This window comes from Sebastes fasciatus, chromosome 10 (genome assembly GCF_043250625.1).
Source record: "Sebastes fasciatus isolate fSebFas1 chromosome 10, fSebFas1.pri, whole genome shotgun sequence".
In the NCBI taxonomy this organism is placed as follows: domain Eukaryota; kingdom Metazoa; phylum Chordata; class Actinopteri; order Perciformes; family Sebastidae; genus Sebastes; species Sebastes fasciatus.
The window spans coordinates 9,748,607-9,773,928 of NC_133804.1; the positions used below are offsets into that span (position 1 = coordinate 9,748,607).

The 25,322-nt window shown below is 42.3% G+C and overlaps 2 protein-coding genes across 3 annotated transcripts; one reads left to right on the forward strand and one right to left on the reverse strand.

Moving 5' to 3' along the window:
* Positions 1–1,690: 1,690 nt before the first annotated feature.
* Positions 1,691–10,445, reverse strand: LOC141775064 (charged multivesicular body protein 1b-like). Its single transcript, XM_074647986.1, has 8 exons — positions 10,112–10,445; positions 9,276–9,373; positions 7,897–8,043; positions 6,513–6,581; positions 6,023–6,130; positions 5,871–5,914; positions 5,455–5,527; positions 1,691–3,908 (listed from the first exon to the last, which is right to left on the reverse strand). The coding sequence occupies exons 1-8, from the start codon at positions 10,125–10,127 to the stop codon at positions 3,861–3,863; spliced, it is 603 nt and encodes a 200-aa protein (XP_074504087.1). The 5' UTR covers positions 10,128–10,445; the 3' UTR covers positions 1,691–3,860.
* Positions 10,446–13,522: 3,077 nt separating this feature from the next.
* Positions 13,523–21,606, forward strand: tent5d (terminal nucleotidyltransferase 5D). 2 transcript variants are annotated; one of them, XM_074647988.1, is made up of 4 exons: positions 13,523–14,326; positions 15,483–15,811; positions 17,127–17,444; positions 17,694–21,606. In XM_074647988.1, the coding sequence occupies exons 3-4, from the start codon at positions 17,139–17,141 to the stop codon at positions 20,994–20,996; spliced, it is 3,609 nt and encodes a 1,202-aa protein (XP_074504089.1). In that variant the 5' UTR covers positions 13,523–14,326; positions 15,483–15,811; positions 17,127–17,138; the 3' UTR covers positions 20,997–21,606. The 2 variants fall into 2 exon arrangements, with proteins under 2 accessions (XP_074504089.1, XP_074504088.1); XM_074647987.1 differs by lacking the exon at positions 15,483–15,811.
* The last annotated feature ends 3,716 nt before the right edge of the window (positions 21,607–25,322 follow it).

Below are 25,322 nucleotides of genomic sequence, written 5' to 3' on the forward strand. Positions count from 1 at the left end.
ATTACAGGGACACTTTTGATTTTTCTCCATTTAAATGCAAGCAGGGCTGCAGCTTATGATTATTTTCATTATCGATAAATCCGCAGACTATTTCTTAGATTACAGCGAAGACATTCATTTTACAGTTATACATGACAAATAAAAATCGTCTCGTGAGAAGATGGAAACAAAAAATAACTTTTCTTGAATTTTTCAATTTTTACTTAAAAAAAAAATTCTGATCAATTATCAAAACTGTTGCCAGTGACTCGACTAATTTATTTAAGTGAATAGTTATTTCGTTACACAGTTATTATTGGAAACTTTATACTTAATATAAAACATGTTTAATTGTGTGCTTGCTTGCAGAAAAATTTCACATTTTTGCACGTCTTGCTGACGGTACGCTGACTAAAGTTATGCATCATGGTGAACAGTCTCTATTTTCCAGTAAATATCACATCACAGTTGTTTCTAGAAAACCTCTTGGAAATTTATCAGACCTGTAAAATAGATTTTTAGTCTCCAGATAAAAGTCTGGCCTTTAGCAATATGTATCTCTTCCTGCTGAATCCCAGCTCCTGACTAACTGTCTGGACATACCGTTTCATTTCCTGTGTGTGAATCATGCAGTAGTCTGACTGATCCCCCATGTTGCAATTAGAGCCTTTTCAGCGAGCCAGCGTGTGTGTGGCTCTGAACAGCCTCCCCCCCCCCACCCCCCCATAGTGCTGAACCAGACAGGTCGGCCACGGGGACGGGACCACCGCCGGCCCACCGGATCACTGCCTGTCAGCAAGTACCACTCCTCTAGGAACCGAGACAAGGAGGTGTTGACGGCACTGGAGGAATGCCACTTGGTATCAACACCTCATGCACACACACACACACACACACACACACACACACACACACACACATATATACAAACACAGGCTTCCCCTACAGCAGCCGCCTCCAGCAACATCTGGAGGAAGCATCTCTGCACACAGCGGAGAGGAAAAATAGGTCGTGACAGCCTCTCCCGGCTTTAATCATACTTAAAGAGAAGGTTAAAAATAGATTTAAAACAAAACTTACCAAACAGATTTTGTGGCTCTGACAGCAGGGGGGACGTGGAATTTTAATTTCAGGTGATCTAACTCCCGACAGAAATGACTGACAGCTGCTGGATCACCGGGGTCAGTGTTTTTCGGATAACTCCGAAACAAGCGAGGACTCGAAGAAGTATGTGCATAATAGGCAAAATAGACACTTGTGTCAGTCTGGGGGCACTGATGATGATTGTGAATGTAGTTAAGTGTGTGCTGATGATGATTAGGAAGGACACAAAAAGGGTCAGAGGTGGCCGAGTGTCACTCCGGAGGACTCCCATCAGCTACGGGGCCGTTCATGTAGAGATATTTGTGTGTGCTTGGGCAGCACCTGTAATGGCTCCCAGCTGAGTCTCGTCTCCCCCCTGGGATATGCTCAACTATGTGTGTGTGTGTGTGTGTGTGTGTGTGTGTGTGTGTGTAATGAGGCACTGGCATGCGAGCGGCAGAGGGCCGCTTCCTCTACAGGTGACACCTTTGACCTCTCATCTGTTCCCTGTTGGGAGGAGAGAGAGAGGAGGGGTAGGATGGAAAAAGGAGGGACAGAGAGGCATGCAGGATGCATACTTTGCCCAAAACACAGCTATAAACTGACAAAAAAACATGACAAGTAAAACGTGTTGAAAAGTCTTTTAATGACTCTCTGTCTTTGCATACAAGTGCTCGGTGAGCCACGAGAGTTTTTACCGCTACATGCAGAAAATCAGCTTTTTCAAAAGCATGTTTTAGGCAGACATCGACAGTGAGCCCTACCATACAATAAATAAAATAAGTTTGAGTTCCAGCCCTGCAGCCAAAACAAGGCAACACCACCAGAGGTCCCCACGTCCTCAGTAAGGTAGGACGTAACACTTGCAACACAAGCGTGCTCTTAGCAATCAGTCAGTAAAGCAGGCATTAAATACATACATAAATAAATAAATATTGCTGTTTGCATTTTATACGCAGTGTGTATAACCACTTTGGAATGAGGTATTAGCTATTAAAGGTGCAGTATGTAGGATTTGGCAGAATCTAGCGGTGAGGTTGCAGATTGCAACCAACTGTAACAACTATGGAAACGTTATCAAGATAACACCGTTTGGTTTGTCCGTTCTGGGCTACTGTAGAAAACACGGCGGTTGGCTCGGTTCCGTTTGTAGATGTAGGGGCCGTACCAAGCCCCCAGGAAGAGCGCCAGGCTTTGAAACTTTTGTAGTGACCAAACGGTGGTACTACAACTTCTGTGTCCAACACGTGATGCCATTGGGCCTAAAAAGACTTTTTCCCATAGACTTACATTGGGAAAGAGACGTCCGTAAATCAGCGGATATTTTTTTTTTTAGATAAATTAACTTCCCAGCATGAACACTTGTATAGTCCTTATTTAAATCATTAGGTCCTAAACGTTGTAAAAAAATGCACAAATAGACGAATCCAGAGTTATTTTTCCTCCTCCGTTCATGAGAATGAGCCCCAGACCGAGGGCTGGACCGAGGGCTGGGAGGCGGAGTTAAAGGAAATGCTACTGCGCCTGCTCTATGGGCCCAATGGATGCGGAAGATCGCCGGATGATCCGGGTACTTTATCTCTTGGCAGTCGAGCCATTTTGGCTTCATGCGCCACTGAGCAACTCTCATAGGAATGAACAGGAGCCCAGCTACAACGCTGTATCTAGTTCTCTTCATACATCCATGGGCCGTACACATCTCGCGTCTTTTGCACGCTCAAAACCATTGTTGTCAATGTAGACGCATGGTAGGCGCACTCAAACGCGAGAGCGATGCCATTGTAGCGCACAAGCGTTCCCATGCGGCTATTTTTTCAGGGTCGCGATAGCTGTGCCCCAAGATAAAAATAGTGCAACTTTTGGAACGCTACAGCGCGCACCACATGTCATGTGACGAGGAACAACCAATCACAGCCGGAAGATATGTTTTCTTTCATCCGTAAATATCAGTCGACGGTAAATATATGGAGGAGAAGTTAATCATTTTAGTGCAGGGCTACCCAAAGTTTTAGATCTGTTCCTAACTATTTTACTTGCTTTGCCCTTTCCGTCACAAACTGACACAGAGAAATCGAGTGTAAAGCTACTGAGAGGGATTTACGGTGCTGGAAATCCATTTATCTTTGTTTTGACTTTGTTTAGTTTAGTCAGTGAGGCTTCTTGCTAAATTACCGCAACTTCATCATCGGTGTCATTGCAGCATACAGGTTGGGTTGCAACCTCCCAATCGCATTGGAAAGAAAAAAAAGCGCCACCCCTTCAATTTCCACCTGTTTTTAGACGCGGCATGTGTACGGCCCCATAAACAGCTCATTCTAAGGTAACAAAAACGCGACTCAGATTTTCAGGTGACTATATTATAACCCATTTCTGCCAATAGATCCCCCTAAATCCTACACACTGTTCCTTTAAGTAGTTCACAATTGGTGTTATTTTCTCAACAATTTGCACAAAAGATCCCATTCAGAAATATGTCCACCTTAAAATAAACAGACGTGCCAGCACAGTAATGTTCTATTGCTGAGCTAATAAATAATCACATTACATGTTAAATACGAGTGTGCAAATGAACATTAGTAAGGAAGGATTGCATTAGTGTGAGGACGGTAAATATCCTGCTGCTTCCTGCTGTCAGACAGCTCCTTTACTTCTCACATCAGAACAAACCTGGAACACAGAGCTTTCAGGCACATGGCACCTTTTTTTTTTGTTTATTCTCCACATCTTCACTCCCTGTCTCTTCTTGCTTCTCCTCCTCTTCTCCCTCCTCCTGATCTGGTTATTTTTCTGCGTCATCATTATGACACTTGGTCTCGCAGTCTGGACAGCCTCTGGGACAGTTCGTCCTGATGACAACACAGAACAGGTAAAACAGTGAGGTGAGGGGAAGTCAATGGGGCATCTCTAGAAATGACACTTAAAGGGATACTTCTCAGAGTACCATTCAACCCTTGTAGAAAGGTGAAGCGTGTAGTTATATCCTTCACAAACAGTGGATGTGGTCAGCTTTAATTATGTTGGTTACAATGGATTTCAGTGGTGGGTTGTTGTCATAATGGAAAACGTATCAAAACATCTTTAGGAACAACTCTTCCTGCCACATATTCCACATTTCCGTTGTTGGTTTGTATGATCACAATGTTCCACACAGTCATTGTTTAGGCTGAGTACACAGTCTGTGTCACACTACCACTCTCCATGAAGTTCCACATCTCCACCAGAGCTGTTTTTGGTGAAACAATCCTTGTTTTGAACACGTTGATCATACAGATGCGACAGTGGAGACGTGTACTGAGCTGCAGGAGTGTTTGAAGAAGTGTCTGTGGGTATATTAAAGGTCTTATTGATAACATTTTTATGTAGATAAACCTTTTTTTTTTTAAATAGTACATCCACAGAACTTTTAGAAAGGTGCCAAATACAAGTAAAGCTTTTCCTGAAAAAATATATTATGATTGTGAATTAATCATTCAAAAGATTTTGGCAGGTCCAAAAGGAATGTTTTGTTTAAGATATCTGATGTTTGGTTCCTATTTCTAACTAGGTTTGTGAGCCAATAGTAAAAGGATGTTGGTATTGTGTGGTACCTCTGTGTCATCAGTGATCAAGTTGTTAGTGTGGAAAAAAACGGAAAATTGTCTGAGTTTGACAGTAAGCGTCCGGCTTCACTCCGCTAAAAGGAGGCTGCCTCTGCCATGCGTGGTCGCTCTGACACTTGTGTCTCCATCATGTTGCAGAATACATGAATATTTACTGTGGCAACAAGTGACAACTGACGTTAGCACATAAAAGCTGTCTTAGTTTGATTGTCCGAACAACAATAACCGATAAGATTACAATTCTGCATATTTAAACAAAACCAGAAACTACTCCCAACAGCCATAGTCCTTACAACCTTAACTAATGTGTTAAGGTTAAATGCTTCAATCCCTGAGGAGCAACATTTGCAACTTAGCATTAGTGGCGGTTGCGTCCAGTTAAATAACGTTATATTTCCTTCAAAAAATGTATAAAGAAGATGCAAATGTGAGTGGATTGAGAAGCGGAAGGCTGACTGGAAAATAAGTGAAATAAGGGTTTATTTTGACCAAGACAGCTTTGGCGAGTTTTATTTTGTTTCTGTCGAGTTTGAATGAAGTGTGTTTTATGATGCTCTGCTGCATACTGTATATAATTCAAGCTGATCACAGACACTGTTCTGAAAAACAAGTGTTTGAGAGCCACCGTTCAATCCTACAGAGGAGGTGAGTGCTCCAGTGGAGTATGACTTTAGATTTTAGATTTGGGTGACACTAGTTCATGTGTAACAACGAGACTGCCAAAGACAATAGAAATATGTACAACACCAAAAATAGCGATGGCATAATGATACAGGAAGAGTGGATGTGTTACCTGCTCAGTTGATGCCACAGATGAAGCCAGTGAGGCGGTCTGGCCTGCAGGAAGCTCCAGGTTAAGATCCAACCTATAAAATAAAAAAAGGGAAAAACACAGGAACACTTTAATCATAATTTCTGCTTGGCTGCTTACAGTAGCTCTTAAAGAAAATCAACTAAATGAGGGAAATTATAGTCACTCTGACCTCACAGCACAGCTTGTACATTAATCTTAATGGTCTTTTTGCCGTGTAGACAGTGAAAGAGGTGCTACGTTCCTAGATGTTTATGAGAGTCATTTACATAAAGCTTTTAGTTAATTCCACGTCTTATTTTAAAGGTTAATTTGTCTATTTTAACAAGTAGGTACAGTATGTTGTTTTAAATACCCTGCATTCATGTTTCTTTTTTACTGTTTGGAGATATACTCACCCTGCTTCATCGGCCATCTCATGCAACAGCGTATCCACTTCATTCTAGGGACCAACCAAAGCAAACAGTATGTGTTTAGAGGATTCAATATTAGAATTAATACTAAGTATGAGCGTACTATTCCCTGCTTGTAAGAGGACGGTGCTTATTACCTGAGGTGTTGTCAGAGTGGTGGTGTTTCCCATTGTGTCTTCCATCTGAGCTGTCTGCACGTCGAGAGTTTCAAACTGGTTTTCAAACTTGTCCATTAATGCAGAAATCTGTAGAGAAAGCGAAAATATAAAATCAACATATTTTGTTTGTTTCATTCTTTCTTTATTTACACATTTAGGTAAAATTCAAAAGATACAATATATAATTTGCAAGGGAATGTGATGGAGAATTGCCTAAAGTGGCTTGAAAAGTGTCATTCTCCAGGTGGCATATTACAGGAAACAATTGCAGTAATGCAATATACACAATTTGTACATATCTATTTAGACATAGTAAAAACATGGTAATAAACAGAGACATGGTTTAGCAAAGTACTTGACAACAATGCATCCCATAAACACCCATCTGCTACGCAAATATATTGGATCAGTCATCACTTTGTGTGTGTACGTGTCTGTCTGCGCTCATGTATAGGAGTTAACTTTTTACCTTCTCCAAGTTCATACTTTTCAGAGTAGCATCCATAACCTTGACCACTCCGGACATGGATTTAGATACCTGGGCGAAAAACACATCAAATTAAGTGTTGATGCCTCTTTGAAGTCAGACTGGGAGATAGATGGCTGTTGACATGCTGTTTCCTTATATCTCCACTAGATGTCACTTTTACCTTTTAAACCAGATACTCTGTCATCCTAATAGCATCCCTAATATCTCTAAAATGACTCTGATTAAGGATGAAATAATCTCGTCAAAACCAATTTACCAATAGTTGATCAAATTACAGTAGAGGGGTTTATTATCACTGCTATTGTGTTCATGTTTTATGAGACAGGCAGCCGTATTACAACAACATAAAGAGGTGTTATTCCACTATACCATCTCACACTGTGCTTCCATTTCTATAGCTGCTATTAAGTTCTATTCTATGAAATGATGCCTGTCCTATAGTGAAGCTGAATTAAAATCATTTAAAGAGGCTGCCACTGCTCTGAAGCACATCTAATGACATTATGTAATTGGCGGCTTTTTGTTTGCAGGTCTGCTTGCTTTTTTCTGCTCCCTCTCCCTCCCCTTGTCTTCTTTGTGTTGTAGGACTTTTGAATGAGTGAAGGACTACTTTGGACACTCTGCGGCTCTCTTAACCTTCTGAAATAAGATGTAGTTTACAAATTATTCACTTTGAAAACTGCGTGTATAATGAAATATCTGGTAAATATGATGAATATCCATATCTACTGCAGTGGTATCAGGTAAAAGCCATGTGATTTCTACATCTCTGTCAGTGATGAGGCGGGAGACGGTTGAGTTAATAAAGTGGATGACTACTAGGTCTGCTGTTTTTTAGAAGTTAAAATGTTGGGGCGCCCCTGTGGCTTAGGGGTTAAGATGCTGACCATTTTATTAATTTCTTTCTATAATTGCAATCTAATAAAGGCAGAAAATGCACCCAAAAATAAATAAAACAGTTTTTGGTTTCTTTTGGCTGTATGTTTGATCATTGTTTATGAAAATTGAAAAGGAAAAGTGTCTTATAAACCCATATGGGTTCAGCTTCATCTGGAGTAATACACTAAAATAAATAAATCAATTTAACTACAATAAAATAAGAACTTACAATGTTGACAAGGCAAGTGATATTAAATGTAAAATACAGCCACTTTAACGTAGGAAATATGATGGAACTATCATATATGGTGAAGTTGATTTTTCACTACTACAGACAGTGAAACCTCTGCACACTTCCTTCTCCCAACACTCTAAATATCTTGAAAATGGATGTGTGGCTGCAGTAGATCGGTTAGGCGTGTTTGTCACTGGTTGTCATTTACCTGCTGTACGTAACATCTGACAGCAAGGCAAGTCTCCTGACCTGGTTCATAGTGACAGCGGTCTGGACCCTGGAAGCCACAGCATCCACACGTGCACTCATCCTCAGGAAGTTAATGGACTGATGCTTCTGACGGATGGCGTTCTCTGCGTGGATCTTGGCTGCCTCCACATTACCCTTCTGGATAGCCTGAGAAACAAAGGAAAGATGAGCACATATACACTTAAATGATATAGAGTACAGCTGCACTGTAGCCCAGTTTGTCCCTGGCAGGGGCGGGGCTAAAGGGGTGGCCGGGGGTGGCACGACAAATGACCTATGTGATAGGTCATTGGGCTTGTCAGTATTAATTGTCTACAAGTAGTAGTAGTAGTAGTTCTCTTAACCAGACCAAACATTTTACAGTACTTTGATGTTGGCCAAATTATTTATATTTAATTGTATGCATGCTGCATGACATCTGCATTTATCCCTCTGATTGTTGTGGTTGTGGAGCACCTGCCATAATACTCCACACTGGGGAGGAACCAATGTACAAGTGACGTGTTTTTACTGTAGTAAATAGGGAGCGCACCCAAAGTTAGCAAGTCGGTGAACTGAGATGCATTCAACTCATTTTCTTTGAGTTGAGAACTATGTTCCAAAGGAAGAATTCCTTAATTAACCGACGGCGAACACACCATGCAACACCAGCATGTTAGAAAAGCAAATGTTGTGTAATTTTCATTAAGTCAATACCAGGTCTGATACATGTGCTGTATATAATCAATTAGAAAAACCCTGGCCCAAAAAAAGCATGGTCCTGCCAATTAGTGGCTTTGCTAACACCTGTTTTTTAAAGATATTTTAGAGAGGTGTATACTGTAAATGTATAATGTTTAATACATTAATTCCCAAATGTAATATATATGTCAAGAAAATAGGTATATAGGAAAGTTTCAGCTTTATTTTGTGACTTAAGATAAGATAAGATATTACTTTATTAGTCCTGCAGTGGGGAAATTTGCAGTGTACAGCAGCAAAGGGGATAGTGCAAAAAAACAAGATGCATCAGCTAACAGTAAAAAAAGAGCTAAACAAAGTGTAACAAAATATGAACCATTTAAATAGAAGGAAGTATAAAAATAGGAGCAGTATATACAGTATTGACAATAAACAGACTATTAACAAAATTGCAGAAGTAGAAAATGATATTGCACAGTGAGAATGAAACGAAATTCCACCTGTAAATATCAGGTTATTGTCAGTGTCATTGTCAACTTGACTAAGTAACTGAAAAATATGCATTATTATTTACATGTTATCTAAATGTGCCACCCTTCTCTGAGTCTGTGCCCCAGCGTGGCCATCCCATCAACACATTTCTAGACCCTGCCCCTTGTCCCATAGTCTCTAATAAATACACTATTTAACAAGCCAACCTGCTTCACTTTAGCCTTTTCTGCCTTTTCCTCTTTGTCACATTTCTTGGAGTTGCGTTGGAGCTCCTTGGCAGCAAACTTCAGGTTGAACAAGTGTTCTGTATATGGCTGGTCAAGGAATGTCTTATTGCAGTAATGGTAGTACATTTGAATTATAAACATATAGATAGACAGATAGATAGATAGATAGATATATAGATATATAGATAGACAGATAGATAGATAGATAGATAGATAGATAGATAGATATATAGATATATAGATAGACAGATAGATAGACAGATAGATAGATAGATAGATAGATAGATAAAAAGGCAGTAAAAAAGTTAGTATTGCAAAGTACAAAGTACAAAAACATATACCAGATATAAAAATACAAAGAGACAAAGAAAACTGTTAAAACTGAATATAGTGCAGGGTAACAGTTGTGATACAGGACAATTAAAAAGTGAATCTAAAGCAGAAGAGACTGTTATAAATGAGTATAGTGCAGAAGAGACTGTTATAAATGAGTATAGTGCAGAAGACTGTTAAAAGTGAATATATATACTGAATATAAACTGAAGCACCTTCATTGAGCTAATTCAACCCAAATCAGAAGAGGCAAGACAAATCATTGTTCCTAAACAAGTGGAAATGTAACCAAAGAGTCATCACACTAAACTAGTTAGTGGAGCCTGCATGCTGCCCACCACTGTTTCCCTTCATCACTGAATGACTGGATGACTGGGCAGACGTCAGGATTAGCTACCAAGCCCATGTTACTGTACATCTGGCTAGCTAACTGTCACTGCTGCTGCTCGGAAACGGATGTTAGACTACGCAGGAAAGGATACTCTCCATTTTCGACATGACGAAGGTCTCTTTGTGAGACACCCAGCGTGGTTAATGACAGATACAAAGTAGCATCCAGCACTCACTTATTTCCAGGAATTGTTTGTTTTGATTTTTTCCAAGCTTAGTGTATCTTCGGGGTGAGAGGCTTCACCTGTGCGTACTTCCGCCTTCACTTTCAGTCAGTGAGGCAATAGAGAGGCAGTAACGTGATTGTTATCGGTCTCGCAGACAAACGATTGTCTCGTAATTGTTGGAATATTTTTTTTTTTCTTTCAGGTAGCTTTTGTAATTTATTCAGGAATGAAACAACTTGGTAAACCGCCTATAAAACGTTGAAAACTAAACTCTCTCTCTCATATGACGCATGCGTAGACAAGTCATGTCGAAGCAGAACAGACTCAAGATTCAAGCCCTTTTTTGGGGAAAGTAGATTGTGACAATCCCATAGGTGCTAATGAAAAGATAATACAATGAAAAAAGAGATAGTGCAATATAAAAGATAATACAATATAAAAATACAATATGTATATTGATGAGATGACAGTTTTGCCAGTTTACATTTTTGTCAGATTATTGCACAAAGTGTCCGTCAATAATTATATAATTAATGCACAGCATCATATAATTATGCACAGAGTGATCAGCATGTTATTGCACACATCTGTAACAGTGGATTTACAGTATTTACATTGCAAAAGTGACACAAAAGTGACCAACGGAGGAGGTTAAGGTATACAAAAATTATAAAAACAATAAATAGAGATGTAAAAGATACAGAGTGAATGGGTGAACATAGTGTGTACAGTCCGTCAATAAATAAATGAAGTATGTGCAATAAATAAATGTAATATGTACATATGTGCAGTCTACAAAGTGGTATATAGGATGTATAGTGTAAAGTAAGTATAAAGTGCCAACTGTGAATCTCGTTGTATTTAATACGATGACAATAAAGCTTTCTATTCAATTCTATTCTATTCTATAACGATGGCTTCTGGACCCATAGACATTTGGCTAGACCACGGTACGTGAATCATCTCGATTCATACATTTCATCTTTGACTACAATTCACCGTCGTCACACGGTCACGATTTAGCACGGCGTGCTCGCGCCTCCTACGTCATGGACCGTTTGAGAGGGTAGACGGGGCGCGCGTGTCCACAGCAGACAAGTTCCATCCAAGCTATAAATAGTCTGTACCCGGTATCATGTACCCGGTATACCGGCAGGTTGTTCTGCACGTCTAGTGACGTCATATGTTCTCTCTCTGTGAGGGAGTAAAGTGACCTTTTCTCTCTGTTCGCCTTCACGCCTTTTAATCACGTTTCTCTCACTTTTTTCAACGTGTTATTAACGAGGATGGAGCATGAACTAATAATAAATAATAATAATAATAATAATAATAATAATAATAATAATTTCCCCTTTTATTTATTTATTTATGTTTTTATCGTTGTTAATTTTTTAATATATTAAAATTTGTATTTATATTTTATTTATTTATTTGTTCTTGAAGTTTTTATTATATTCATTTATTTATTTATAAACTCATTTTTTATTTATATTTTTTAATTAATTAATTAATTACTTTATTACGAGTATGGAGCATTAACTAATAATAATAATAATAATAATAATAATCATTTCCCCTTTTATTTATTTATGTTTTTATCGTTGTTAACTTTTTAAGATATTTTAATATATTTTTTTATTTATATTTTATTTATTAATTTGTTCTTGAAGATTTTCTTATATTTATTTATACGCTCAATTTTTATTTATATATTTTAATTAATTAATTACTTTATTACTAGTATGGAGCATTAACTAATAATAAATATTATTAATAATAATAATAATAATAATGTTCCCTTTTATTTATTTATGTTTTATCGTTGTTCATTTTTTAATATATATTTTATTATATTTTTTTATTTATATTTTATTCATTTATTTGTTCTTGGAGTTTTTACTATATTTATTTATTTATTTACTTATACACTCATTTTTTTATTTCTATTTTTTAATGAATTACTTTATTACATGTATGGAGCATTGACTGTATTGTGAACTAGCTGACGGGAGCATAACTAAACGGGAACATAGAGAGGGATTCAGGTTAGTTTTGTGTTTTGTGAGATGGAACAGAAAATGCAGCATGAGCGGGGAAAGGGATCATCGGTTGTCCAGAGAGAGAGAAGAAAGGTTCCGGTGTGTGTGTGTGTGTGTGTGTGTGTGCACCGGCCAGCTGAAGAAGGGTGTTGGGGGGGATTAACGGCTGGGTCAGGGGGAGGGAGCAGCATGGATGACTCATACTGGATGTGTGCTGATACTCTGAATGGACACAGCTCTGGATATATAGGCCTAATGGTGGGATAGTGAAGGAGTGTTTCAGGAATATGTTCCCCTAAAACTAGCTTAATAGCAGGGATAGTGAAGGAGTGTTTCAGAAATATGTTCCCCCAAAACTTGCTTAAAGGGACTGTTTGTAACTTTTTACACGTATAAATCCGGGTCGGGATCCGTGTTGCCGTAGTCTCTCCTCCTCTGCCTGCTTGCCTTCACTCACACTAGCGCGCGTTCTCGCTGTCTTGCTCCACCTCCACCTCTCTCTGCATCCGCGCACACTCCACACTGCAGAAGAGTTAGTTTAGCTCTGAGAATATCTAGTGAATGTACAGTTGATGTTTGTGCAAAAATAAATGCTGCAGCTCCTCCAGACCAACAGAGGTTCTCCGTGTCTTGTGAAGTGACGGGGCTCCGCAGAGAGAAACGTTATCGTCTTCGACCTGGTGCCGGTGTCTCCCTGGAGGCGCAGTCGGGAGGAGATAACGTTTCTCTTCCTGCTTCAGCCCCGGCACCGACCCACTTTTCCTGCTTCAGCCTCCGGGGCTGAAGCAGGAAAAGACAAACACTAAGATCAGCAGTGATTCATGGAGAGACCTTCGTCTGGTCAGCTAACATTACTGCCAAGCAGATGAAATATAGAGTGATATTGTGGTTTTACCTGACGTGTGACGCCTCACTGAGCGATGCTCGTCCATGTCTATTAAGAGCGAGCAAGCGCGAATCCGACGCTGACAGTCGTTGACTTAACGGCCAGTGAAGGAGTGTTTCAGAAATATGTTTCCCCAAAAACTTGTATAAAAGCAGGGATAGTGAAGGAGTGTTTCAGAAATATGTTTCCCCCCAAAACTAGCTAATAGCAGGGATAGTGAAGGAGTGTTTCAGGAATATATTTCCCCATATCTAGCTTAATAGCAAGAATAGTGAAGGAGTGTTTCAGAAATATGTTTCCCCATATCTAGCTTAATAGCAGGGATAGTGAAGGAGTGTTCAGAAATGTTTCCTCAAAACTAGCTTTATAGCAGGGATAATGAAGGAGTGTTTCAGAAATATGTTTCCCCCAAAACTAGCTTTATAGCAGGGATAGTGAAGGAGTGTTTCAGAAATATGTTTCCCCAAATCTAGCTTAATAGCAGGGATAGTGAAGGAGTGTTTCAGAAATATGTTTCCCCCAAAACTAGCCTAATAGCAGGGTCGTCAGAGGTTGTCTCCCTCAGGTTTTAGCTGCATAAAGAAGTCCTGGCCTCAACCTTCAGCACAGCCGTGTTGGAACATTTGAGCTGTTCATTTTTACTCCCATTTATTATAAAACAAACACAACACATGATAAAGTTCCTCCTCTCGGTCCTGTATTTAGCTCGTATTTTAAACTTTTATTTTTAAAACACATGAAGCTGCTACACTTCGACTTATATTACACCTGTTGCCACCACACACACAACTTCCCTATAATTGTACTTCTGTGTGTCTACACACACACACACACACACACACACACACTCCCCAGTCATAACTGAATGACGGCAGGTCGCTATGGAAACTGCGTTACGCTCCGGGCGGCCGGAGGAGAAAACAAGAGCGCGAGGACTCGGTTCAGTCTTCATTTCAGCACCACGCGAGCTCCTGGACAGCGCCCGGATGAACTCGCGCACAGGTTCCAGCCTCACATGCCTTATAGAAGAAGAGGAGACAGACAGAGACAGAGCCGCAGCAGCACCGAGCCTCACCGGAGCGGCTAACTTGAGGAAGAGGAAAACAAACCCACAGTATAATACAGGAGACTTTCTCCAGGACCTGCAGCTCGGTGGACACTCCAGGTTTCATTCAAGCCCGGAGCCAGTCGCTCCCTCACTTGCCACAGCAACAGGTAAGAAACCTCCATGCTCTGTATAAAGTTAATTCACTTTTTATGTGTTCTGCAGCACGCTGCTGGTATTTAATGTGTTTTTAATCCTGGTGCACATCCGCCCTTTTATCCACTTAATTGCGGTTAATTGGCCTCACCTGGTATCTCAGGAGTGAGTATAAGTGCGTGATTAGGTGATTAAAGTGGAGACCAGCAGAGCAGAGGGGAGATTCAGCAGGGCTCTGCATGGATCACTTCCAGCACATTTTTTAAGGCAGTTAAAGAGAAGGAGTAAAAACTATATAGCCTCCAGTTGGTGGTTGTTTTATTATGGGGAAACAACTCTCATTATTTATATACAGAAGTATATGGTCAGGGCACAAGTTTAGCAGTGACATTTAAAAAGATCCTCATACATATTTTATACAACATTTCCGGTCAGCAGGCATTGCAATCACATTTTGTAGCACAAACAACAAGAACAAATACTGAGTTTCTATAACAGTATTAACATAGTTCATGGGATCATAACTCTTTGAGTGAATGGAAGAGAGAAAAGGAAATGTAGGTACAAACAATATTAGGGGAAGAATCTGGCGATATGATATGTATCATGATACAGGGGTTACAATACTGTAAACAAGGTGATATATTGCAATTTTTTAAATCTAATTTTAGGAGAACTGTCATTATAAAGAACACCACTATATGCATAAAATCTGAAAACAATTTTTTACTTTATATGCAATCAGAAGTGCATTTGCACACATCACAGTCCCTGTAACATCCAACATCATAGCACTACTTTAAGATGCATCTCTTGTGCAAATGAGTATTTACTGAGTTAATCTTTGCATGTAAACTTTTAATTAAAAATTGATTTTTGAGAATGGATACAGTATCACAAAAGGTAATATTGTGATATTTTCTTACACCCCTATACAATATCACTGTTTAATTAATAAAAAAAAAGTCCAGGGGCACTTTATTTAGGTTTATTCTGGCTTTGTAGTTTTCTATACACATGGACAGGATTGTTTTGTTTTCCTGTATCCTGCTTTAAAAGTTATTATTATTATTTATAGATTTTATTGCCAGAGACATGCAACCTAAGTTTACAGAGCATCTTTGTTTGTTTTCCATTTCGTCCTGTCCTCCGTATGTGTTGTGTTTTCAGTGGCCATAGATTATGTGCGAGCTGAGCTGAGCCGATACGCCTGGATGAGTCACTCAGGCTGCAAGTTTGCAGAAGAGTGAGAAAGGGGAGGGAGGGGGAGATCCAGGGACGAGCTGTAAAACAGTCCCGCAGTGCCTCTCTCTGCCTCCTCAACACATTGTTTCATATGGCCAGTGTCAACACCTGCTGGGATTCTATTTATTTTACTGCCTACTGGATGTATGATTACTGTTTTTTTTGCAACTTGAAGTTCACCTTTGTTAAAGTGTGGCACAGAGAGATGCCTCACCAGCAACAGATCTTTTTGTCCTCAGACTATTTGTCTTCTGGTAAGCACACTCTTTAGTTCTTTCTTTCAGTGAGCAGAGAGGTTTACAGGTGCTATGGAGTGTCTTTAGTGTTTGATGAAATATGTGCAATGTGGATTAGAAGGTTTACAAACACTCCCTTATAATAGATTGTTGTGGTTATTGCAGAGTATAGCTCTCTGAGGTCTGCTACCAGAAAGCATCCCATTACTGCTCATTAGTATCCCAATGTTTACCCCTCAGCTATTGACAAATCATAGCAATCAGCAGCATTCAGCCGCAGCACTGACTGACACCTATTGATTAAAGCAAACAATAGATCATAATGGGCAGCTATGAACCACAGTTACAAGCACTCACTCCCCTGAAACACTTTCACACAAGCCCACAAACACACACACTCAATCACATAACAGAGACTCTTCTTCTGACCGACTTGTTTAGGCAAATGTTTATTGAAAAATAGGTCTAGTTTGTAGAGATTGATTGAGTTTGGATGCAGAAGGCTGTGTGCATAAGGATAACACACACACACATGAAAGCCAAACAAAACATAATTGGCTGATATTAAATCCTACTTTGTTTCCAATGTGTGTTTTTACAAAAAAAAAGCTTGTGTTGCACTCAAATGAATGTGTGTTGGAGTCATTGTTTGTAATGTGTGTAAATCATGTGCTGCACACACGGGCACAAAAACAGATGTGTGTCTTTAATTAGTGACGTTGGTGTGATTAATGCAGTCTGCTGGCGATGACTCATTCGGCTTAACCCTTGCTCCTCTGGTGGAAACAATCAATAAACAAAGATTTACTCTGCCTTTACATGTTATTATTATCATTATATTAGTATTATAATAATACTTACTACTGTTGTTATTATTATTTTGTACAATAATTTAGTATAAGCATATTTGTATTGTTATTCTGTGTAATGTTTTTAAAAGAATTGAATCAGATCTGACTGAGATGGAGTGCAAATAAAGGGTCTATAAGTCTTGGCTGGTTAATAATAAATAATATGTTTCAGATTCTGTAATTCATCCACTTCTTCTTAATTTGTTGTGATCTGGTTGAGCAGTGGAAGAATATTTATGCAAAGCACATCTACGTGGATCGCTCCATGTGTCAGCTTGTCAACATAGCAGTTACATTAGCATTGTGGAAAAGCTGTCAGCCAAGCTGTGACTTGCAGACAGCAGACTGGCGAGGAGCGTGCATATGAGTGTGAGCAAGTGTGTGTGTGTGTGTGTGAGACGGAGAAAGAGCGTGAGAGTTAAACAAACAGCAACAATTTGCAGGGGAGTTGTAATAAACTCTCATTGTCGTCCTCCTCCTAGGGCAGCAGCAGCATGTCTGAAACCAAACCCAACCAGCGGTTCCACAGCCTGAACGCTGAGCAGGTGGAGGTCCTCCATCAGGTTTTGTCCGAGGTGGTTCCGATCCACGGCCGCGGGAACTTCCCCACGTTGGAGCTGCGTCCCAGAGACATCATCATAGCCGTGCGCGCCAGGCTGCAGAAGCAGGGGATCACGGTGAGGGATGTCCGTCTGAACGGCTCCACGGCCAGCCACGTCCTCATCAGAGACAACGGGACGAGCTACAAGGACCTGGACGTCATCTTCGGAGTGGAGTTGCCCACTCAGGAGGAGTTCCAGGTACGATTACTGGACTGCCTGGTTAGGAGAAGGAAGCAGGCTAATGGCAATGAATCTCTAGGATATTACACTATTTTCTTTTTGTGGTGCTATATTAATAATTATGATCCAACCATAATTTAATTGTAGAACGTGTTACCATTAGGGTGAATCAATAGTACTGGCATTACAATATTCATTCCATTGATCCAAGGAAAAATTGCAGCCATTAGTTGCAGCTGTCATGTTGTCGACCTTTTCTCCCCCCAGGTGATCAAAGAGTCCGTGCTGGGCTGTTTGCTGGACTGCCTACCCGCCGGGGTCAACAGGGAGCGGATCAGTAGCGCCACGATGAAGGAGGCCTATGTCCAGAAAATGGTCAAGGTCTTCAACGAGCACGACCGCTGGAGCCTCATCTCGCTCTCAAACAACAGCGGCAAAAACCTGGAGCTCAAGTTCGTGAGCACGCTGAGGCGTCAGTTCGAGTTCAGCGTAGACTCCTTCCAGATCATTCTGGATCGTCTCCTGGAGTCCTACATACAGCAGGAGTCTCAGCAAAAAAAAAATACTGTTGATCTCAAGGACCAGCCTGCAGGGAATCAGAACAAAGACTCCCAGGCTCCAGAAACGGAGAAGTCCTCCGGTAGAGACTTATCCAGCAAAGAGGGAGCTCATATCAGCCAGACACAACAGAGAGACAAGGTGCATGAAAAGGAGTCTCAGACAGAACTCTCACAACAAACTGAGCATTCAAACCAGACAAAACACTCTGAAGTTGAAAAGGACAACAAAGAGAACCCACCTGTGGAGCAGAAAGAAGCGTCAGAAAACAGAGAAACCTTCAATGAAACAGACTTCTCTGACCAGACGTCTCCAAATAATATGTCAGAAAACAAACAAACCTCTGAAAAAGCTGAGCCGCCAACTCAGATTGAACTCAGAGATGAGCCAGAGCTCTCGGACGAGACCAAATGCTCGACGAAGGTAGAACAGTCAGAGCAAACCCAGCCCAAACAACCAGCACATTCAAATCACGAGGAACTCTCCGTCCAGAAAGAACAATCCAACCACACAAAACCCCCCGACGAACAGGAAGAACTCCCAGAGCAGATGGGGCAGTCTGAGCCGCCAGAAACCTCAAACGATACCCAGACAGAGACTCTGAACCTGCCAGAAGAATGTCACAGTGCAGACTTCTACGAGTCTCTCAGCGAGGATCAGAGCAGCGATGAGGAAGATAAATCTGGCACATCTTCACATGCAAAGATAGAGATACAGTTAGCAGAAGAAAGGAAAGTAGAGACAGAGATAGGTGAGCAAGCAGAGGGAAAAAACGAGACAGAAGTAAGCGAAATGACAGAAGAGGTTTTAGCATCAGAGGCAAAAAACGTAGACGACCCGCAGGGTATCGATTGTTCCTGCTCCACCTCTTCCATATCCCTTACACTTCACAACACAGAGCCTGCTGGCACACGGGATGCACTGGAGATTCACAGCACGCTACACACAGATAAAACACCTAACACACTTGATGCCGTCAGCCCTCCAGATACTCAGGATATTCTACCCGCACCACCCGGCCTTGTTTCTGACAAAAAGTCCTCCTCATGTAAGGCCTCAGAGAGACTAGCTCACATGGTGGTGCTCAAACACCACTCTCCCAAACCCCCTCGGAGGATGTGTAGGAAGGTGCCCCCTAGTCCTTACCCGAGTCCAGTCTCTGACAGCGAACTTGTCGTAGCGCCCTATCTAGATCCGAACCCCTGCCCTAGCCCCGAACCTGACATAGATGTGAACCCAAAGCCAACACCTCCCAGTTCAGACCCTACAGCTACCCTAACAACCAGTATCTCCTGGCCTGAACCCACCCTAGCTTCAAACCTAGACCTTACCTCAGCTCCCGATCCAGCCCCTGACATAATCTCCACCTCTGCCGTGGATCCCATGTCTGCTTTAACTCAAGCATCCTCTCAGCTAATCACGGAGAGTTCATGCGAGATGAGTATTCCGAGCCTAGAAGAGATGCCGTCTACACATGGGGCTCGTGATGAGCAAAGCCAGCCCTCCCTAAGTGAAACTGCCTCTGCACCCAAGCAATCAGAGCCTCTTGACTCAGTGGACGTGTCAGTTTCAGACACCGACGCGTCCAGTTCAAACACCCAAGAACCTGGATATACCTCAGAAGTTGAGCTCAGTGACGAAGATGAAAACAGAGAACCGCTGACCAAAAAGACGGACTTGGATCAGCCACAAGAGTGTTACCCCTCCCCTTCTCACTGTGTCACCCCTCCCGTTTCCTGTCTCACCCCTCCTGTGCTCAGTCTCTCCCCTCCCTGCTTCACTCCCTCGCCCCCCAGCCTCAGCCCTCCCCCGTGCCTGACCCCTCCTTCTCCCTCCCACTGCCTCTCATCCCCGTTGCTGACTGGCGTCAGCCCCGCCACCAGCTTCAGCTCTCCACCCCTGAGCCCGACCTCGTCCTGCCTCAGCTCACCTCCGTACCTCACCCCTCCCATGCTCAGCCTCAGCCCTACTCCGCTCTGTCTCAGCCCCCCTTCCCCCTGTCTCAGCCCTCCCCTCCTCTGCCTCACTCCGCCGGTGGAGTCAGAGGACCTCGCACCTCAGGTATCTTCAGACATGGAGCCTTTGATACTGAACACCGACAGCGAGGAACAGATTAAAGAGTCCTCCCCTCAGCCAGGAATCCCTCTCCTACAGTTGGAGGATGAAAAGGAGCAAGATTATATCTCTTCATCGCCTCAGGTTGCAGAGACAGTCTCTTTTCCAATCACAATCACAATCCCGAGCTCCACGTCACATGCGCTGCCTCACTCTCAGTCTGAAGGCCCGGGGGAATCGGCCCCTCCGAAGGCCGACGAGGCATCCAGCTCTGTGCCCGAGAACAAAGAGGCCCCTAAGGTAACCGCAGTCATGCCCGAACAGAGCATCGCTCCTCCTCAGGCATCTGGCTCAGTCCCTGCCGTGGAGGTCCTGGCAGAGAGCATGTTTGGCGACTTTGAGGCGGCCATGGACCACCTGCGCTACCGCCTAATCGCCACCAGGAACCCCGAGGAGATCCGAGGCGGCGGCTTGCTGAAATACAGCAACCTGTTGGTCAGGGACTACAGACCGGCCAGCGAGACTCAGATAAAGACACTGGAGCGCTACATGTGCTCGCGCTTTTTCATCGATTTCCCCGACGTGCAGGAGCAGCAGCGGAAGATCCTGTCCTACTTGAAGAACCACTTCATCGGCGAGGAGAGGAGCAAGTACCAGTACCTGATGACGCTGCGTCGCGTGGTCGACGACAGCACGGTGTGCCTGATGGGACACGAGAGGCGTCAGACGCTGAACATGATCACGGTGCTGGCGCTGAAGGTTCTCGGAGAGCAGAACATTATCCCCAACACAGACCACGTGACATGCTTCTACCAGCCGGCCCCGTACCTCGCTGATCACAGTGCCCCCTATTTAGCAGAACCCAGCTACTGCAGCTACTACATACCCCAAGGGGGATCAACTCTGCTTTACCAACCATACCCCTTACACCTGCACACACAGACTGGACTAGTCTAAAACACACACATAATTACACAAAACACACAATCCAGCAAAGGGGGAAGGTGCTTTTCATGAGGAAAGAGCTGGAGAATGGAAATATAATCCAGGGATAAACTGTTTGGTCTATAATAGACCTACGGGGGTGGGATTGAGTGGGTTTTTACAGCAAACTCCCCGAGTACTCTGTAAGGTTCTAATATGATTATATATAATTATCTGGGCTTTGTGGGCAAATAATAATTCTTCCGATATTGTTAAAATTCCAGAAAATGCTTTATGCACTGCATGAGTCATAGCCCTTTGGTCTCCCCGGGAGACCAACTGAGCTGTTGACATTCTCACACACACACACACACACACACACGAAACTCACACTTCCAGGTTCTTGAATTCTCGTACACTCTTTTCATGTTCTTACTGTATTGTTCTTAATGGGTTTGTTCAGAACATAGACCTTGCCTGTGGTTGATATTGTGCATGGATAAATTAGGACTGTTCTCTCACTGCCAAATACTGTGTGACTACTATGCTTCTTAATGTAACTTTGTTAATCCTTTACCGGAGGGGTGTATTCTGAAAAAAAAAAAACTACAGAGGGACAGGTTTACCAGTGTGTACAGTACTTTCATCAGAACACACACATGCATGCACAACCCATACACACACATATACACACACAAAGTTAGACAATGCATGAGTAGCTAAATATATAGATCACATCCCGAAGTCAAAGCAAAGGCTTTTAATTTAATAAAAAATTGTCTATTTTTGCAAGACTTTCCAAGAGAATCCTCAGCGGTAAACAGACTGGTTAGTTCCTACATTAAAATGCCAACAACAATGCCTTTGCAATAGACTGTACAGTGTATTGATTACAGTATATCGTGTGCGGATACACTGCATTGTTTTCAGGTAAAATTGTGTTAAGATGTAGTGCTTGATTCCTTTTCCCTTCGTGGAGTCCTTTCTGTAATCACGTGAAGTACTGTACCATCTAGTGTTGGTTTATTTACTGCTAAAGTTTACTGTGTGGAGGTGGTCAGGTTTATAACCATCTTTGGGTCATCTCGAAACAACGGCAGATGTAGATCTGTTTAAAGGGATCGCATCTTAAAGTCGTGCGACTCCTCTCAGCATGAATCAGCATCCTCTTAATTTACGCAGTTGGAATCAACAAGTTCAAATCCACCTCAAACTCGTTTTGAGTTCAAAGCAACAGCAACTCTGTCCAAAGATGGTTCGGTAGGGAAATCAAGTGCCTAAATGTGAGACATCATTGGCATGTCTTTATCTCACTGCACTGGGGCTGTTACTAATGGGGTGGGGCTGGGTCGGGTATGTGTTCAGTTGTTGACCCCTGTTATTGCTGCCCGTTTTGATGTCTTATTTAATGTAGTCCTTTGTTGTAGTTTATTCATGTACGTTTTGATAAAATAAAGGGGAAACTCAATCAAACCTTCAGAAATTGAATTCTTTAAAGTCCATTCTCATTTCTACTTTTCCCAGAAAACAACACGCCGTACTGCTTACGTATCCTCCCCATGGTTGCGCTCTGCAATCATTCACTTGTGAATTTTTAAGCTTTTATGTATCTTAAAAAAGGCAGTTGCTAACAAGTGGCTAAATGACACTACAAAATGTCATCACGCCAACTCGTTGTGTATACTCACACTTGTAATTCGTTTATAGCTTAATGTTAGCTTTTTACTTCTGGCGATTGCATTCACGCCTCAAAAATCCTAAAAGTGGTGTTCATTTGTGGAGATTATTCTACTGAACAAAACGTTTAAGTATCATAAACGTTTGTTTGCCACAGAGCTTTATTTCTGCAATAATCCAAAACCCAAAGGAAAAATCCCATTGGCTTTTTGTTAAGGGAACCCAGGGCGATACTAACTTCCTGGTTGGCCTACAAAAATACGTCATCCCTGGAGCACTCTATTGGCAGAAATGGAATATAATATTCATAAGTATGTTTTCTTTAGTGTGTAATAACCTAAAAATAAGAATTGTGTTTTGGTTACCTTAGAATGAGACGTTTATATCTACATAGGGAGCGGATCCTTAATGGAGCCTGCCGCCATGTTTCTACAGCAGCCCAGAACGGACAAACCAAACACTGTCATTTGTGCCTGGGGCTGGGTTGGGTTGTGTATTCAGTTTTTGACCCCTGTTATTGCTGCCCATTTTGATGTCTTATTTAATGTAGTCCTTTGTTGTAGTTTATTCATGTACATTTTGATAAAATAAAGGGGAAACTCAAACAAACCTTCAGAGATTGAATTCTTTCAAAAGACACTTTAAAGACACTTTTTATCGTGTCTTGTTGCTTCATTCTCATCACCACTTTTCCCCCAAACTGACACGCCGTACTGCTTACGTATCCTCCCCATGATTGCGCCCCGCAATGATCCACTTAAGCGTGACCGTCAAATCACGATGGCGCCCGGAAGAGCGAACCCAAAGCTGTGAAATTCTGTCTGTGCGAGGCCTCTTATCACAAATCACCTGTCCTTCAGATGCGTTTGGACCCGAATGACGCACGGCCTACGCAACGCGGCAGCCACGACCACGTGTAAATGTGAGGAGAATATCGTCTGTGAGGTGTGAGACTGAACGGAGGGGGGGTGGGGGGGAGAGAGGAGTGTGTGTGTACACGTGTGTCTTTGTGTGTGGGAATATAATGTGCAGAGGCGGCATCAGGTGGTCCCCTTCTCCACTGAGTAATTGAAGAGACCTCATATAATGAAACAATAGGGCTCCCTCCTTACTCCCACGTTGCCTCCAACCTTTCCCTCTCACTGATAAGTCACGGCCGCGAGGGGAGATGGGGGGCCGTCTCTCGTGTGATGGCAGGTAGTGGCACGGTCACACATCATCTATTTACACACACTATAGGCTTGCACTCGCCAGGTTGGAAGCGTGTGGCTCCCTGGGAGAGAGAGAAAGGGAGCGTGTGATCTAATAGGGTCTGTATCAGCGTCTCGCAGACCTCTGAGCCACTCTTGTCCACTCGGGGGGTTTCCATAGAGACAGAGACAGGCAGCACGGTGGGCGCAAGAGAGCATGACGGAAGACTAGGGAAGACCCACACACCAAAACGAGGGGGTGAGAGATAAAAACGAGCACATTGTAAGAAAGAGGTGGGTGAAGTGAAAGAAAGATGGATGGATGAGAAAAATAGAGTTGAGGGGGAGACAGAAACCAAAAGGACAGAGAGTGAGAGGTTGGAGATAAAGCAAGGCGAGGAGGAGCAGGGGGAGTTTATGGGGGGGGAGAGCGTGGGAGGCTGTCAGGCCTTCAGTCACAGGGGAGTCACTGTGAGGTGGCTGCAGTGACGGCAGCAGTGATGTTAGAGCGGGAGCACACGTGTGCGTACACACACAGCTGCATGCACATCAATTTTCCTAATGGCCTGCCCACCCGTCCACCCTCAACAAACAGTTTCAGACTCACCGAGACAAAAAGAGAACATCACCCACACATCTGTCCCTCTCTCTTTCTGTCTCTCACATGGCTGATACATCTGATTTGACTCTCAGGATCATTTCCGACAGCTTTAACAAACAAGTAAAAGGCTTGTTCTTCAATCTATTCATACCTTAAAGCAGCAGTAGGTAGAATTGGAGAAAATATTATTAAAAAATGTTATTAAACGTTCACTATATCTTGACAGTAGTGCATTGGACAGGTAATCTGATAAAAAATCATTTGCCTCTGTGTCCTGTGTCCATGCTGTTCCTAAAGCTGGGGACACACCAAGCGGCAAACTAGCGAGAACTAGGGGCGACGAAGGCGGACCTTTGAGTTGCCTAATGTCGCCTTTGTCTTGGCCAAAAAGTTGCACTCGAACACAACGCAAAGACTATAGCCGACGGCAAATTAGCATGTACGTTCTGCCCCTGCATGAGAGAAAATAACTCTCCACACCAGGAGGTGGCTGTAGTCTGTATTCAACATTCAAAAAGGGAAACCGGAAGACAGAGGACTGTGGATATAGAAGCCGTTGTTATGATACGTACATGAAACAAAGTGGCGTTTGCCGACCGTTTTCACACCACTCTCACTTCATTCCAGATGGCCATGTCGTTGTGAAAATATCCGTGTATTTGAATGATCAGATGAGATGAAGATGTAAAATGAGAAGAGCCTTCTGTGTTTTTCCTCGTGACTTTATTCGTTATCCTCACTTCTGTTTCTCTTCTCGTGCACTGATTCCTTTAAGCTGAACAGCCAATCAGAGTGATTTCTTTCACATTTTTCTTCAACACGCTGAATTGGCCGGAAAACCTCCAACACAGGCAGACTAGAGCCGACACACCGCAAAAACTAGTCCGACAG